Source organism: Amblyomma mixtum, chromosome 3 (genome assembly GCF_055824585.1).
Source record: "Amblyomma mixtum isolate Tamu chromosome 3, ASM5582458v1, whole genome shotgun sequence".
NCBI classification, from domain to species: domain Eukaryota; kingdom Metazoa; phylum Arthropoda; class Arachnida; order Ixodida; family Ixodidae; genus Amblyomma; species Amblyomma mixtum.
Window position 1 is genome coordinate 29,093,785 of NC_143014.1, and position 17,674 is coordinate 29,111,458.

General features: G+C 42.6%; 1 protein-coding gene across 6 annotated transcripts in view; it reads right to left on the bottom strand.

The window, feature by feature from the left end:
• The window catches only part of LOC149349513 (pseudouridylate synthase TRUB1-like), a 37,422-nt gene that overhangs the window by 18,255 nt on the left and 1,493 nt on the right, over positions 1-17,674 (bottom strand). For 4 of the 6 annotated variants that reach the window (XM_089578486.1, XM_089578483.1, XM_089578481.1 and 1 more), the window contains exons 2-4: positions 17,466-17,546; positions 16,519-16,574; positions 15,639-15,756 (exon numbers count right to left, since the gene is read on the bottom strand). In XM_089578486.1, coding sequence (XP_089434612.1) covers positions 15,639-15,756; positions 16,519-16,574; positions 17,466-17,546 — 255 coding nt within the window. The remainder of the gene's footprint in view (positions 1-15,638; positions 15,757-16,518; positions 16,575-17,465; positions 17,547-17,674) is intronic. The other 2 variants (XM_089578482.1, XM_089578485.1) reach the window with 2 other exon arrangements.

The following is a 17,674-nucleotide window of genomic DNA, read 5'->3' on the forward strand; positions in this document are numbered from 1 at the left end:
AAACATTTAAAAAAAAAAAAGAATCTAATTCTGGAGCATCTCCCCTTAAGACGAACTTGAAGGTACCATGAGAATTTATTTGTCTTGTTAGAAATTCATCTTAACAGCTGAGTGTCACTAAAAAAGATATGTGAGCATGCCATGTGCATCCAAATACATGTTACATGAAGGTAATGAATAAAATGGCCTTGCAGTGAGAGGAGAATTGTGTTGCAAGGCTGAATATTGGGCCGCGTCTCAAGGAGACGAGTGGGAGCCACAGGAGAGACTACAGACACCCAACCATTTTGCAAACAGTTCATAACACATTAAACATAGATACTTCGTTATATATATCTGTAGAAGAATCCAGACCATCCCGGCATAAGCACCCATTAACCCTTAAAGAGTACGCATTCCGAACCGACTGTTTCAGATATTCATTTTTCCCGCTTGCCATAAAAGAATGGAATAGTTTGAACCCGTCTATTACTACTAATACATCTTTGCAGAAATTTGTAACTTTGGTAGAACAATTGCGCGATAATTAAATAGATAATTAAATCATAATTATTCAAGTACAACAGACCACTCGTATCACTGCATGTAACAGCATCTGTATGAACATATTATTTACAATGTATAAAATTGCACCCTTTTCTGTGAAAAATACTCTCTCGTTATGTGTTTTATTTTCTGTTATCCGTGTTTTTTTTTTCCCATATTCATGTAATTACTTGCAAATAACAGTGTTTTTAATGTATACCATTCCATTTGTATTCGCTTTGTACCTTCTTACTATATGCCCATCCTGTAAAAATCCCAATGGGATTGACAGTATGTGAAATAAATAAATAAACTAAGATGCCCCCTTTTATCCACAGGCGTATATACACACAATAAACACCGCGCAGGAAGAAGCACAGACTGGTGGTATTACAAACGAATAGTGCCAACCTCTACAAATTACAAATGGAGCATTGCATGGAGTGAGCTGAAAAGTGAAGGCATGAAACAATTTAGGCAATTTAGCTAACGATATACCCTACTTGAAAGTGACATTGGTCTAGTTTTATTTTTTAACCATCCTCTTTCTCTATTTTTCACAGTGATTGATATTTTCCTTTTTATATGATTTTTGCTTTCCCTCCAGCTCCACGAGCTCTGAAGGTGCCTAACTGGACAGTCACCTGTCTTTCTTATCCCGCTCCTCCTGTAACGTAGCTGTTACCAACTCTACGAGCAGGCACCGCTCGCCTTTCCGCCTGCTGCAGGCAGTGCGTATGAGGTGCTGATATCTGGCCATCTCTGCGCTGCAATAACTCATGTTGCGATGCCGTGTCGGTCGAAAAATCAGGCCCCAAGTCAAAAAAACAGGTGTGCACAGTGCCCCCATGATGCCCACGCGACGCCAAGATGCCCATATCACAAAGGCCAAATTACGGGCCATCACAATCTCTAAACAGACTCAAAATTGTCACAAAGCGCTCCTCCTGTTGGTTGATATGTCTGCCAGTCAGTGCCGACCAATAGGAGCGGGGCTTTGCGACCATTTTGAAACTTTTCTGAGAAAGTGATTGTTCCGTAATTTGGCCAATTTCTGGGCAAAGGTGCCCTGCCGCTGCCTTACCAGCAATGACAAAAAAGCTCTCCCCCACCTTCCCCCCAAAAAGAGTGCCCTTGCATGACAGCTTCCCTGCACTTTGCAAGATGGTACGCGGATGCTATCTTTATAAGGGCATGCTTTCTTTACTGGAAGCATTCTGTTCTTTTATTTTATTTCCTTGACAGTGTCCCGTGTATGTTTCGCGAGTGCCATTTCACGGGGTGCCGAGGTTCACAGTCGCTGCAAAGGTTAGTCTTAACAGAAGGAGTTGGGTCTTAAGCTGATTTTTTTTTTTACACTGCATCCTACAAGAGACCTACTAAACATTCTCACATTGTTCGTCTTATTGGACAATGTGTCTTGACCAAATTCATCTCCACGAGAGTTTACTGCATGGTCCACGGTAGAAGTGTCGAGCTAAAATGAGAACATTTACAGCCTTGGTTTCAATAAAAATAACTTGCAATGGCAGGTACACATGCTACCTAGGGGTGTGCGAATAGTACTTTTTTTGAAAACTAATCAAATACGAATAATCTGGCTACGATACCGAATCGAATAAAAAATGGTGTAGTTAAACACCAAATTGAACATTCATGCAAAACGAATATTCATGCAAATCTGAGAAGCGCTGGCTGCAGCATTGTACAACTCACAGAGTTGAAGCTGCAGTTGTCAAAAAACGCAACAATGGTCTTGACTAAAAGCCATGGAGTGCCACATCTCAATTGAGAGATGAGGGTTATGGGACATGGCCTCCGATATCGGGCATGAACATAAGAGTTTACTGAACCTGGCTGAACAGTGAGGCACCGCCCCATCTTGGGGACCAATGCTGCCACACGAATGCACCGCGTGACGGCGCTGAATGCGCAGACCCACTGTAAGCAGTATTCTGTGCAGTATCGGAATGGGCCCTATTTTTGAAACAGCCATCAAAGTCAATTACGGCTTGCACAATTCGAAATTCATGCCGATTATTCAAAAACTATTAAAAAAAATGCAATCATATTTGATTCATTTCAAATAACTGTGAATGTGCAGTATTTGGTTCATTCATCGAATCAGATAAGAAAATTATTTCTCTATTCGAAAATTTTGAATATTTACACACCCCCAAGGGTACTTCAACGCAGAGCACAACACTACTTAAAGGCGGTGCTATTGGCATTTTTTCATTAGTTGCTTAACTATGTAGCACTCACAAAAATTTCTTTCTCCATTATACCCCAGTGCCAAGTACCCACTAGTTTTCCAATGGGTACAAGCTTTCCCCTAGCCTGATCCTTGGCTCCTCTTGGGTGATATGCTTGGGAAAATGGATTTTTGAACCAACCTAGCATAGACGAAAAACACTCTACTCTGTACCATGATGCTCTTAAGAGAAAGCTGCCCTTGAGCCATTAAAAGTCATCACCATGATCATCCGCCATTATAGCTCCACGATCACAGAACATAATTTACAAAAAGCACTGAAGCTGCTATTCATGTGCAAAATAAATTAGCTTGTCCTCGCTCTTAAAAATATTATGCTAGTCCAGCACATGCCCCAATCCTAACATCATCAAACACACATATTAGAAAAATCAATTAAACCTCATTATAGTTCAAGTGAGGAGTGACAGCAACTAAATTTTTGTAAAAATCATGTAGCACCAGCAGTATACACTAGTTATGAAGCAGCCAAAAGTACTCAAAATGTTTTCAATGGATTCATTAATTTATGATATCCAAAGATGAAAGCTCTTACTGCTTAATGAGTATAAAAAAAAGAGAACCTACAAAATTCAACTTTACCAATTCTAAATGAGCTTAAAAGTACTGAGTCCACTTATCTGCTCTAAAACCTTCAAAGCCGTAAATTAAATGGCCCAACACTAGCCTTAACTCTTTCTGTACCGTGCCCATTAAGCATGGGCTACTGGTGACCAATAGATATTACATGCTATTTCAATGTTACCTATGAATGACTTCTACTATCAGTTATGTAGTTCAAGAACTCACCTTTCAGTTTTGAAGTAATTTGTAACTCTGCTACACAGTGGTGAACTTTGGTGCAAGATGCAAGAGCGCGGTGCAAAACTTTTCTTAGCATCGAAAACTCCCCGACATGCGGACCATCTTGCAAACCACCTCAATTTTGTCATTTTTTTGGCCACTGCAATAACTTTTTTTCATGCTAGCAGTTGAAGTGAGCATCAGGATGATGTCAGGTTGTCTGACTTTAGTTTAGACAATAAATATCTCAAGAAACCTGCCCAAAATGTCAACTGTTGTGTACCAGGCAGCAATATTTTCTGCCTTCCACTGCAGTACTACTTTTTTTGTTTGCACCTAAGATGTCCGCAGTATTTTAGCCAGTATTTTCCATGTGCCTGCATTATGTGGCCAACATCTAATACCGCTTCTCTATAGATACAGCCATTCTGCCCGAAAAAAGAACTTACCCCCTCCCCCATACGGCACTATGCAGTGAAGCCAAAGGCACCCATGCGGTGAAGCAGACACGTAATGAGATGTAACGTTGTTACTGGACTGTTTTTATCAACAGCAGCAAAAAATAGAGGGGACACTTGAGCTCCGCCTCAAGGGTATGACTCGATAGCGTTAATGGGTTAATTCCCATATACGCAAACAGTCATTCTCTACTTTACATTCATAGATCCCTGGGAGTCCTCTACCCCTCCTGGCACAGTGGTGCAGCAGTTAAGTGATGCGCCACTGCTGTGAGATGGCAGGTGCTCTCAGTGGTAGGCCTTGTGCGGCCCAAGTTGCTCTTCCCAAGCAACCAATCATTAATTTACCTGCCACCTGCCCCGGTGGGCAGGTTGTGATGACGCCGCAAGCTCCCGTTACCTGGGTGGCCCAGCTGCCTCCTAAATTGCTCTCTGGGGACCACCTGCCAGAGCCATGTCCGTGATTTCTCACTCATAATGGCGACACCGAATTTTCCGGACAACAGGGCCTTTAAAGCTGTCGCGTCAATAAGATTTCAGTCTACATAAGTATGTTTGGATGCCCAGTTTTCTCATGGTACGGAAAAGTTAAAGGACCCTAATATTTTTTGCATGACAGAAGGCCTGAAGTTCAAAATGCCCGATCCTGCACCAGTGGCTTCCAAATACCACATAACAATTTAAAAAGGAATTTCTTGAAGAGTGGGCATTCTGATGATGGAAACAATGAATGGTGAGCACGATTATGATTGCAGGCCAAGAAAAGTTACAGACGATAAACAAATGCAGCCCCAGCTGATAAAATGAGACTCTTCATTGCGTAATGGAGTTGTGATATTGGCAAATGCATTTTAAACTCCTGCATTCCTTCTTTACTACTACATACATGCATACAAATGTACTATATGCATACCCCATTTAGGAGCTGCTGTTGACTACCAAACCATTCACTGATCTGGAGACAGAGTTGCTTTTTAGCACAAATTTTTTAACAGCAAAAGGACAACTGAGGAGAAAGCAAAGAACAATACCTAACAAAGACTAATAAAAAAAAAATGGAGCATTAACAACAACTAGGTTATGGAGTAAACTCGCAATAACTGGGGTTCGCAGGGAACTGAAAATTTGATTGAATTATATGGATTTCTAACTGAGGGGAACCTTTTCAATTGACACCTGAAGATGATTTGACCACAGCATCAGTTCAAATTGTCATAAGCCCAAATTAATCGGGCATGCAAGTCTTGAAATCACAGAGATTTTCGACGAAGTCTATTTAAAAAAAAAACAGTTTTTCGTAGAAAATATGCTCCCAACTATATCTCTGCAAAATATCAACGCTCAAAACGATCCAAAAGCACGAAAAAAAATTAATACTTCGAGAGTCACGCGGCTTAAAAACGAAGAGGGAGCTTTGAAATGATGTTCACTTCACGCGACCGCAATTCCGAAACCGCTCTCCGATCGCCGTCATTTTGCTACTTGAAAGCTCGTTTCAAGCCTTTTTTATCTGACTGCTTTCAAGATGGCATCACAGAAGCACAGCCAATACTACAGCAGTTTCCCCATTACTCGATTTCCCGCGACTCAACAAGTGCACACAAACCTCAACTGCTTTGCCTTGAGCAACTGAAATGAGCTTGGTATCAATATATTCAGGAAGAGTAGAGCTAAACAATGATGCTATTCATACTGGCTTTTATATCATGCATTAAATTTAATTACCACATGTACTCACGCAATTTTTTTTTTAAAATTAAGCCTTCAAAAAGTGGGCGCGCAAAATATGCGGAGATTTCGCGAGCACTTCATTAAAAACACTACAAAGGCAATAATGTGCAATTTTTACGGTATATTGCCACATATAAGTCGACCCCACAACCAACGCCTTTCGCTGGCCAAAAAAAAAAAGTTGACTCCAATTGTAAGTCGATGCATAAGCCCCCTTCACCAGGGCGCCCGCCCATGACGGTGCGTGTGCACCTGAAAGGAGTAAACGCGGAACGATACAATCGCATAGCTAGGAGTTAGGTTCAAAAGGAGATACAAGGCAATACAACGGCGCCCTCGCATGCGGCCCGGTTCAGTAGCGCCAAACAGCCAACAGTTCAGTAGTTTCGGGTTCTGACGCGAAGTATGCACGCTCCAGAGGTTACCGGAAGTTTGCTTTCGCAGCCATTCGTACGGGGAAGCGATCGCTGGAGCAAGCGAGTGGGTAAAGGGCGCGCAATTGACTTCTCTTTACCAGAACCAATTTAAAATGAATTACCAACATTTTTGACACCACTCGTCTTTCGCAGCCACACACGGCAACGCAGCTGCGCCAATCTTCCCAAGCCTGCTCTACGCGCATCTGCGTGCATGCAGGTTTGCTTACGCAGTAGGGAGTGCAAAATATGCCAGTAAAGGTATATATTTTTTAAGAATCCACGTAATAAATTAAAGGGTGCACAAATTGCCCGAGTAATTACGGTCGTTGCTTTCCTAAATTATTCGCCAACCCATTTTGTGCGTTCTATTCATATATTTTTTTTCAGCAATGCAATTTTCACAAATGGCATCTTGGGTGATGCAGCTCTTAAATATTTTTAATAATTTAAAAACATTCCTTGGCAAATGGACTGTAACAAAGAGCCCAATTAAAACCACAAAACTCCACATAACTCATATCCTATTTGAGCTGTTCAAAATCTAATTACATATTTCGACTCACCATAACAAAGCACATTTTAATGGTGGTTATGATAAGAATGCTACCATAAATTAAAAAAAAAATTGTTCCAAGACCAGCATCCCCCCTTTAAAGCAGGGATGCTGACTGTGATGCCTGGCTGAAAGATCGACAGAAATCGTAATACAGAAATGCTCTTTCGAGTCGATGGTGTCTCAATGCAGCGGAGATTTTCGGCAGCAGAAATGAGGAAGCAGCCAGATTGGGTGCTGCCTTTAATTGGTTGGGCATCCAGTTTGAACCTAGCGCCTTTATACACGCAAAATGGATCCAAAATATTATGTCACTGAGTGCTGCAAGCTTTTCGCATGCCACAAAAACTGAAAAGAGCCAGTGAAAGCAAACGAAAATTAACAAGAATAACGGTAGGGGCCACAACTTCAAATTCGCTTCAAACTTTCGTGGAGGCAAGCGCTGTTGTTCAGCCCACACCAAGATGGCAGCAAAAAATAAAAAATAAAAACCAACTGACTTATCTTGCCCAAAAATGTGAAGAGAAAAGCCGGACAAGAGGCGAGGCGGGGGCGGTGTTAGCCTTCTAGTCCTACCAACAAAGAAACATCGTGGAGCTTCCTTTGGTGAGTTCGTCACACCTGCCCTGCCTATAGCGCGTACGATGCCACCAAAATGAACGGTTGTGGGCTGCCACTGCAAAGCAACAATTGCATCCGCTGCGTCTCTGTTAGGCGCGGTTGATTGGTAGCGCCAAATCTCAGCACTGGGTGAGTGAAAATGGCAAGTGAAACGCTCTTTCATCTGATCTTATATTTTGATTTTTCGAAGTGGAATGAATAACTTTCGATTGCATGCTCCTATTTCAATAATTTTTTTAAGTGGAATAACTTTCGATTGCACACTCCGATTTCAATAATTCTTTTTTCACTGGTCTCTAGAACGCACGGGGAATCAATTGAATCAGATCAGCCTTATTGAGGAAAACATCGCGGTGCCCCTTTAAGCGAGTCAGAGCTAACAAAAGTCCATTGTGCGCCAGGTGTCCAAGCTAATATTAGCCGAGGCAACTTCAATCATACTATGGACCACTGTGTGTAGCTAGTCCAGTATTTTTGTATTTGTATAATTAAATAAATTGAGAAAAAAATTGTGGTTAGGGCGCTTGCCTACTGAGCCAGAGTAACCTGGTTTGAACCCTACCACGGCAGCCATGTTTCGATGGAGGCAAAACGCAAAAGGCGCCCGCATGCTGCGAGATGTTGGAGCATGTTAATGATTCCCAGGTGGTCGAAATTATTCCGGAGCTCTTCACAACGGCACACCTTTATCCTTCCACTCCCTCCTTTATCCCTTCCTTATGGTGCAGTTTGGGTGTCCACCGAGATATATGAGACAGTTACAGCATCATTTCCTTAAAACCAATTTTCACCTATTTCGTTTCCGGGAAAAATTTCGGTGCGAAATTGCAGAGCATGCCAAAAAATGTCTAATGCACCAGTTTTTATTTTGATGCGTGCTATAGAGTATTTTCCGCATTGAAAAGACACCACGTGACATATGAAATATATATATATACACACACACGCACGCACGCACAGGGTGTTCCGTATTTATGTGTGGGTTGTAAAATATCCTACGCGAACTACTTGCCTCTTTGGGCCCAAGCACAGACCATAGGGTAGCTTTTGATAGTCTGCGTTTTCAATAAATCTTATAAACATTGGAACTTGCCTGAATTGTCCGGAATCGGCGAAAATCTGCAGTCGTCTCGCAGAGAATTTTCGTCTAGGCGAGAAGACCAGCAGATTTGACAGGCTGCGCCACCTGGCCAGCTCCAAGCAGGGATACTGGTTGCCTCGCAGTTCGCCAGAAGGTGCAGCCTCTCGAATTGGCTATCCTGCTCGCCTCGATGAAAATTCTGCAGGCAGAAGACCCCAGTTTTTCACCGATTCTGGGCAGTCCAGGCAAGTTCCGATGTTAAATTATTTATTGAAAAACGCAGACTATTGTAAGCTACCTTGTGGTCTGTACTTGAGCTGAAATAGAGTAGTGGTTTGCGCAGGAGAATGTTGTACAACGCGGACAGATAAATACAGAACACCCTGTGTATGTATGTGTGTGTATGTATATATACTTTGTATGCGTGTATATATATGTATATGTACACACACACGCGCGCGCGCACGCACACACACACACACACACACGCACGCACGCACACACGCACACGCACACCACGCTTGTGCAATGCGACAGCAGCACTCTCCAAAGTGGAATTCGTGAACGTAGCAGCTTCGATGGTGCTGCGATTGTGATGGGGAAAGCAGACACTGGCGGCAGAATTGAATTTTTTTTTAAATTAACACTGATGACCTGGCCACATTAAGTGTGGAAAAACCAACGGGCGCTCTGGTTCCTGGTAGCTACACGCAAGCCAAAACACTAACCTGCGTTCCTATTTCCAGTTGGCAGACAGCGTTACGCGTCTGGCGCCTCGCAAGCAGAGTCTTTATGTTTAGAAGCGCCACTTCGTTTCTCAAATTGCGATTTTTTTATGGCCCGACAGACGAAATACCTGACCGACGACTACAAATGTCGCTTTATTTCAACCTGCGCATAGCTAACGGAAGCAAGCGTGCCCGCTGCTTTTCCGACTGAACATGGCCAGGTTAATTTTGCCGCCAGCGCCCATCATTCCTTTTGCCCCGTCACATTCGCAGCACCATTGAAAACGGCTGCGTTCAGAAATCCTGCGTTGGAGAGCGCTGCTCTTTGCGGCTACGTTGTCTGTGACTGAAATGGCTTATTCATGGAAACCCAAAAAACAAAATAAAAGCGAAAGCGAAGCCACCACATGACTGGCTGAAAGGCACTCCATGCATTGGTCGACTCCTCCTAGTTTCGGAACCGAGTTCAAAAAAAAAAAGGAGGGAGCCGAGATGTTTAATTCAATTTAATAGAGAAATTGGCGGCAGAGGAGAACAGTTGGAAGTTTCTAAGAATGCTCAAAGAGTGGAGATCGAGTTCCCACGGTAAAAAGATGAGCTCAGAATCCTCTTCAACGCACCTTTAAGCATGGTCACCTAATCTGACACCTTTCCATATCGAAAAGATCATCAGGTTCCGCTTTACGGTGATGATACATCGTCAAAGCACTAGTTCCGGCATGTTGCTCATCCATGGCTGTGTGTGAAGGTAAGCACACGCCACACACTTTTAAATAGCAGACGGCACGTCACGTGATTTCTGGCAGTTGCGTCAGTGCTGTCGGCTCCGCATACGCAGCTGTGGCGAGGCGCAACGAGTCTCGTGATTCGATATTAGAGAGGCGAGCAAGCACTGTCGGCTCAACGTGCGCAGCTGTGGCAAGGGGAATCACATGGCATGACGTCAGAGCCAAGCCTTCGCTCCTCCTGGTTTGAAGGTCAAATTTCATAGCCACATGACCTTCACCTTTGTATGGGAGGAGTCGTAGAGCTTTTGCTCTAAAAAAAGGTGAACGATGGCGGAAATTCCGACACTCGTCCCTCGTTATACAGCTGCTGCAGTTTCAGTTTCGAGTTGCAGGCAGCCGATGTCTCATCGATGGCGGGTTAAAAATCAAATTGATTTAGGAGGAAAGAAAAATGGCGCAGTAATTGTCCCACATCTCGGAGGACATCCAAACTGCGCCGTAAGGAAGGGAAGGTGGGTGTGAAAGAAGAAAGAGGTGCCGTAGTAGAGGGCTCCGGAATAATTTCGACAACCTGCACATCTTTAACGTGCACTGCCATCACACAGCACATGGGCGACTTTGCGTTTCGCCTCTATCAAACACGGCCAGTGCGGCCGGGTTCGAACCCGCGAACTATGCCTAAGTAGCCAAGCGCCCTACCCACTAGGGCTTCTGGATCGAGGCCGCTTACTTCCAGTGGGTTCACTTTCAAGCGCCCAATGTGCCATCCAGTCCCCTAGTGGAGATTGGTGATCAGCACCCATGTTTGCTTACAAACTTCAAAACCATGCATACCACACACCAAAATAAAAACTGATGAATTAGACGTTTTTTGGCACATTCTACAATCTGGCACTGGCATACGCACCGGAAATGAAACAGCGAAAAAGTAAATATTATTTTATTTAATTATTCATTTGAATTATTAGCTTCAAAAACGGCAGTTGGTAACAGTAAACTATGGCCCGCGTCGCCCTGTATTACTCCGGTCTGAAATCACGACAGTAAAGGAAATCAGCTTTTTAATACTTGACTGCGTTAAACAAGCCAGATACATCAAAATTCTTGACCTTATAATTTCGTGCTGATCTTCTTGTTCAGGTAACAAGATAAGTTCAACAACTGACTACTTTTTTTTTTGTCGTAGAGGTATTGTGTGAGGCAGTTCAGATGTGGGCGGAGCTTCACTACACTTTAATTATACACAATGGTCAACAACATGGTCGAATTTGCCTTCACCTACATTGCCTTGGTATATTTTGAATGCTTGGCTAACGTTGGCTGGGACACCTGGTGTACTGATCGGCGCGCACATGGTGGGATACACCAACAGTACTGATGTTTTACCACATACCATTGCCTTATTTAGCTCCCTGCAATTTTTTATGCTGAATTAAAATTGGCATTCCCCATTTTACCAGCAATGTCATACTTTATTCCATCAATATAAGGCAAGATCTTTTCATTTCAACCATTTTCTCATAACATTCTTTAGTCAGTTGGCTTTTTTATACAACTGCAGGAGCCTCCCCAGTAATTTCTTTTTTTTTATGATCTCCTCACAATGCCTGCAGACACTGGTTTGGTTTGGTTTATGGGGTTTTAACGTCCCAAAGCGACTGAGGCTATGAGAGATGTCGTAGTGGAGGGCTCCGGAAATTTCGACCACCTGGGGTTCTTTAACGTGCAGACATCGCACAATGCACGGGCCTCTAGAATTTCTCCTCCAAAGAAATTCTATAGGCCCGTGTACTGTGCGATGTCAGTGCACGTTAAAGAACCCCAGGTGGTCGAAATTTTCGGAGCCCTCCACTACGGCGTCTCTCATAGCCTTAGTTGCTTTGGGACGTTAAACCCCATAAACCAAACCAAACCAGTGTCTGGAGGCATTGTGACGAGATCAGTTGGTATGAGATAACTTGTGAAGTATTAGCACCTTCACAGTCATATATCACCAAATATGCAGTTATTTATTGATGTTTTCCGGACTGGACATTCAGGGATCTAAATAACCGGTCCAAGGTCTCATTCACACTACCAGCAGTAAACAAAACGGGCAAAAAAATAAAAGCAGCCCACCAGCTGGGCTTGTGACTTGGAAAGAGTGCAAAAATAGAAAAGAGACTACAAAAAGAACTTGGAAGCATGCAAGGCAAACACCTCAGCAGAACTATATGCCACTGATTTCCCCAAGGAAAACACAGCCAACGAAGAACAGCTGAAGGTAAAGTGCAGGGAAGAAATTAGGAAGTTTGCTGGCATAAGATGGCCGTGGTTGGTGTGTGACAGGGATACTTGAAGAGCATTGGAAGAGGCCTTTGTCTTGAAGTGAAAGTAATTCAGCTTACGTTTCTTTGAAAGGACATTAGAATAACGAGCTGCATATTTCTCACCCAGTGGTCTCAATCTATTGGCATTAGCCATGTCTGATTCCAAAACGAACTACCTCATTGCACGTCAGTTTGGGTTACGCATGCTTCTAAGGCTTGTGAAAAGACATGGCTTCTATCCCCCCCCTCCTTCCATTAGAGCGTGGCCAATGCAGCCAACACTTTATGCATAGTGACATTACCAATACCAACAGAATGCATCCTAATGAGCATGGGTTTCGCAAAGGGCTATCATGTGATACTCAACTAGCTTTATTCATCAAAGACATAAGCTCTAATCTTGATTTAAACATTCTGGTGGACGCTCTCTTCTTGGATTTCGAAAAGGCATTCAACAAGGTTCCCCATCACAGACTTCTACTTAAACTTTCAAGCTTACACATTAACCTCCTTGTATTGGATTGGATACGCAATTTTCTCACTAACCACAAACAATTCGTGTATACAAATAAACTCTCATCGTCTTGCTCCTCGGTCCTTTCCGGTGTCCCCCAAGGCACCGTACTTGGGCATTTGCTCTTTCTAATCTATATTAACGACCTGCCTAATAATATCACTTCTCATATCCACCTATTTGCAGACGACTGTGTAATCTACCGCCCCATCTATAACACCTTTGACTCTCGCTTACTTCAAGACGACCTTAAACATGTTGAAGACTGGTGCAACACTTGGTTGATGTCCTTAAACACCAATAAAACGACATTGCTTTCTTTCCATCGATGCTATAACTATCAACCCTTCAGGTATGAAATAAGTGCATCTGAAATATCATCTGTTCAGTCATATAAATATCTCGGCATCACATTTTCTAACACACTTAATTGGTCAGCACACATAACAAACATAACAAACGAAGCCAATCGCACTCTTGGCTACCTCCGTAGAAACTTGCGACTCTCTTCTGCTTCAATTAAAACATTAACATATCTCACATTTGTCCGGCCGAAGATGGAATACGCATGCTCAGTCTGGAACCCTCATCAATCTAACCTTTCTAACACCCTCGAATCAGTTCAGAATCGCGCAGTTAGATTTATTTTTTCAGACTACTCGTATCACACCAGCATCACTGCACTTAAATCTGAGGCTAATCTTACTAATCTCGAGTCGAGATGTTGCATCTTTCGGTTCTGCCTCTTTCATAAACTTTATCACGGCCCACTTGATGTTTCAGCTATCTTGCCAGCTCATCGTTTATCAAGCCACACCAACCACCCTAAAGCAGTCTACCCTCCCCCAGCACAGACTACAGCTCATCTTCGCTCATTTTCCGTGCAAACTGCTCGAGATTGGAACAGCCTGCCAATCGACTCCGCGCACCACTCCGATCCATTGCACTTCAAGGCTGCCATCCAATCTCTCATTAGTGGAACATTCAGCCCATCCCTCATGTAATACCCCATTTCTGGGGCATTTGAAGTATTGATAATAAATAAATAAATAAATAAACACCACCACAGAACAACAAATTTTTGCCCTCATCCATGCCGCAGTGCAGCCAAGGCTAGATAGACAATGCCAGTATCAGGTATGCTTGTTAGTTACTTGTACCTTGTTTGCAGCACTGTTTCCTGTTGCAAAAAATTCAAACAGATATTTATTGGTTTCATCACTGGCACATTTTAAACAGTTCTGAGCAGACATGTCAACAAGGATGAATGGTGAAAACCCACACTTCAAGCACATCCAGTGAAAAAAAAAAAACAGTTGGAACCAACTGGTTCCAATTGGAATGATGTAGTCTAAATGGACCCCCCGTTGGACCTGTTGAGTTTCCAGCTGGTGAGCCCAAATGGTCTCAATACTTCTCATATATATTGCATTTTGTGCAATTTATTCGTGACAAATTTGTGAATACTTGCTGAATGCAATACCTGCCTAATGGGTCCAATGAATAAATAATTGGTTGGGTGGCTAGAAACACAGCTGGACCCAATTTGAAAATACAACTAAAACCAATTGGACCTCCAACTGGTTTGAAATTTCCATTTTTTTTTTTGTTGGGGCTAGCTGCAGTTGGCTTTCTAGAAAAAAAACTAACAGAACTAAAACATTAGGTTCCAATCAAATTTTTCAACTAGAAGTTTTTCAATTGGAATGTGCAACTGAGAGAGAATGATTTCTCTGAATGTGATCTGCATATTGCTCTCTATAAATACAGAACAGTGAACTTTAGATTTTTCATATAAATTTGCAGGCTAATCTGTTGAATTGCTTTCATTATTCCCCCTAACACTGTGGGTGATGATTAAATGAAATGACTTCAATAAATGGAGAAGTGCCACCGACTCCAGCAGAAGGGTCTCAAGAAAGGAGTATATCAAGTTCTGTAGGTATAATATTGAGCTTGTACGTGCTAGACATGTGTGACTTTGTTCACTGCTGCATGTTTGTTTGGCATGACTTCCACAGAAGCAAGGCATTTTCATAATTTTGATTTCCTTGCAAAAGATGCCGGTGCAAGGCAGCATCTGCCAGCGGTCCAATTGGTTCTATTTGGGCCTCAATTGGTTTTGGCCCAATTGGATTGAATCCCAATTGGACCAAATGAGGACAAATTTCCAAACAGAAAATTCAATTGTTTCCAATTGGAAATTTTGCAATTGACAACTGAACTGTTTTTTTTTACTGTGCAGCTTCCGCTATGCTATACTATATACTGCTAACCGTTAACTACATATACAATGACTAACATGCAAAGAAATACACGGTTGCAAAAAATAGTTGAAAATGGGAGTTTGAGAATTCAAGCCACTTGAGCAGTCTGAGATTTCAAGGCATACTTGCCCGCAGAAGCACCAGAATTATAGCAGAACTTGAATGTAAGGTACAGCAAAGATGATGATGATGAATTTTTATGGCACAGGAACATCTGTGGCCAAAGAGCGCCATGGCACAAGGTTTTTTCTTCTACTCAAGGTGGGGTCAAAGACGCATTTCCCAAGCAATTCACCCTGAATAAGCCGAGCACCAGGCCAGGGGAAGCTTGTACCCATTGTATCACCGGTGGGCACACGGTGGCACTGGGGATCGAACCCCGCACCTTCCACATGCGAGGCAGATGCTCTAACAACTAGGCCACCGCTGCGGTAAGGTACAGCAAAGAACCTACAACTGTGCACTGGAGACCTACCTAAGAGAGCTGAGAGCACAGCGAGACATCTGCGTGCTAACAGAAATACGTTGGTACTGAATGCTGTTTTGTACACATTGAACTGTGTCACTACCAGTACCCACTCACCCTTACTCCACAAACAGACATACAAACGAAACGATAAAAAGACGTATCAAGAAAGGTTCTCACCATATGAGGCTGTCCCAACGACGTTACCCAATGAATTGTAAGTTGAAGTTTCGACACCAAAGGATCCTTTCACAACAAACTTCTGAAAATCCAACAAGAGCATTAGCTCAAACTTCACCTGTGCAAAGTAAAGTTGCTGTAAACTTCAAAACAAACTTCAAGATACATACATTTAGCACAGAAAGGAAAATATACCCACTAGAACTGACCGACAGCCAATTGTTTGAAAGTTTGCATTCATTTAAAGCCATTTTTTTTTCCAGCTGATGCTAACCATTATTTTCCACTAGACAGATTTTTCACATATCACACTGCCATGGAATTAAAAAAATTAATAATCTCTTGTCTTTGCTTCATCTCTGCTAACATTCTACAATAGTAGAACACTGCCCTGTACCTAAACAGGAGAAAAGCAAAGGCAGCACTGCACCCCACAAATGAAAAACAAGAAAAAACATATTTCCCATACCAGCCCAAGTTATGGAATTACTGAAAAAATGTATTAACTTTTTGTGCCAAAGCTGAGTGACTATGAGGCACACCATACTGGAGGGCTCGATAAATTTAATCTAGCTAAGGTGTTTTAAAGTGAAAAAAAAATACAGAAAATGAACCATTTGACATATTGTCTCCACTGAAATGCAGCCAACAAGGCTAGGATCAAATCTGCTACCTGTCCTCAATATTGGAATACCAAACAACAAAGAGAAACTACACAACTCAGTATTTTACAAACAGAAGTGAACACAAAGGAAAACCATCACCAAGAAAAACATTAAGCACAAAACAGTGCGACTTCCACATATATGAATAACAACGCACATGTGCCATTATTGGTACCAAGTTAACAAATCACTTCTTACCTGCATTCATTACTCACCCTGTTAGAAAGCCTCAACCAACGTAATGCTGTGATATTTGTTCCCACAGAGTAGCCTGGAAGTGCAGGGGGACATTTGCATTTTACAAGAATAGCTGTGTGAGCTGCATTCATCAGAAGAGCAAGGTTGGGGATCACATCTGATTCATAGCATAGTGTCCTCACTGCCAAAGCCACAGAGTGTGTATAGAGCTTATAAGTAGTTACATGTTGGGGCATCACCTGGAGTGTGGGGCGGAAAGGAAGTGATGAAGGGGGCAGAGATAAAAAAAAAAAGGACCGGCTCCTCCCACGTGCATGGGTGAAGGCCGTGCCAACGTGGTAGACCATGACATGGTCCATGAAGCAGAATGCTTCCTTTTCATATTTATAGCGCTGTTCGAAAAGTGACCATCCTTGCTCTGCCAAATCCAGGCAGAGTGCCCGTCCGTCTGCATAAGGGTTATAAGCATGTCATAAGGAAAGGAAAGGCACCGAAGCAGTCTCATAGTGAGTGGACACCTGGAACGTGCCATGAAGGAAGGGGAAAAGAAATTAGACATTGAAGTTAGTTATGGCTGAATTTTGCATTTTATGCAACAAGAATATATATTCTTTTTTTAGTGCATTTGGTTCAATGTGGCACAGAGAATACAGAATCTGATCACAATAATGCCTGCCAACAAGGCAACAGCATATCTTTATCAACGGGGACTCAGCCAATGAGGGCATTCAGGGGCCCAATACCTTAAAGAAAACATGAAGATGATTGTTTCGCTACACCACTGTGAAAGTCCTAGTGACAGAATTTCAGATGCTAAGGACATAACCATTCATGTTTGATTAACTGCACAGGTACGAAGTTGGCTTCAGCTTCTTTTAAACCCAGACACAGTGTGCAGCGCTACCTTCTGAAAGGCTGGCTACTTACATGCAAAGAACTCACTCAAAGAACTAAGGCAACTCACCGATCACACCTCGGGCAAAGTTATCCAGATGTCCAATCGGTAGCACGTGAATGGCATACTGCTGCAGGCGGATGTTCAAATCTAAGAAGAAAAACATAAATTTCGGCTTTTTGGCCTCAACCCGAAACACAACACTATACTTTCAAGTGAAAGATCAAACGAAAATGTGCAATGGGAATCTCTGCGAACTGCGGTAGAACTGAAGACGC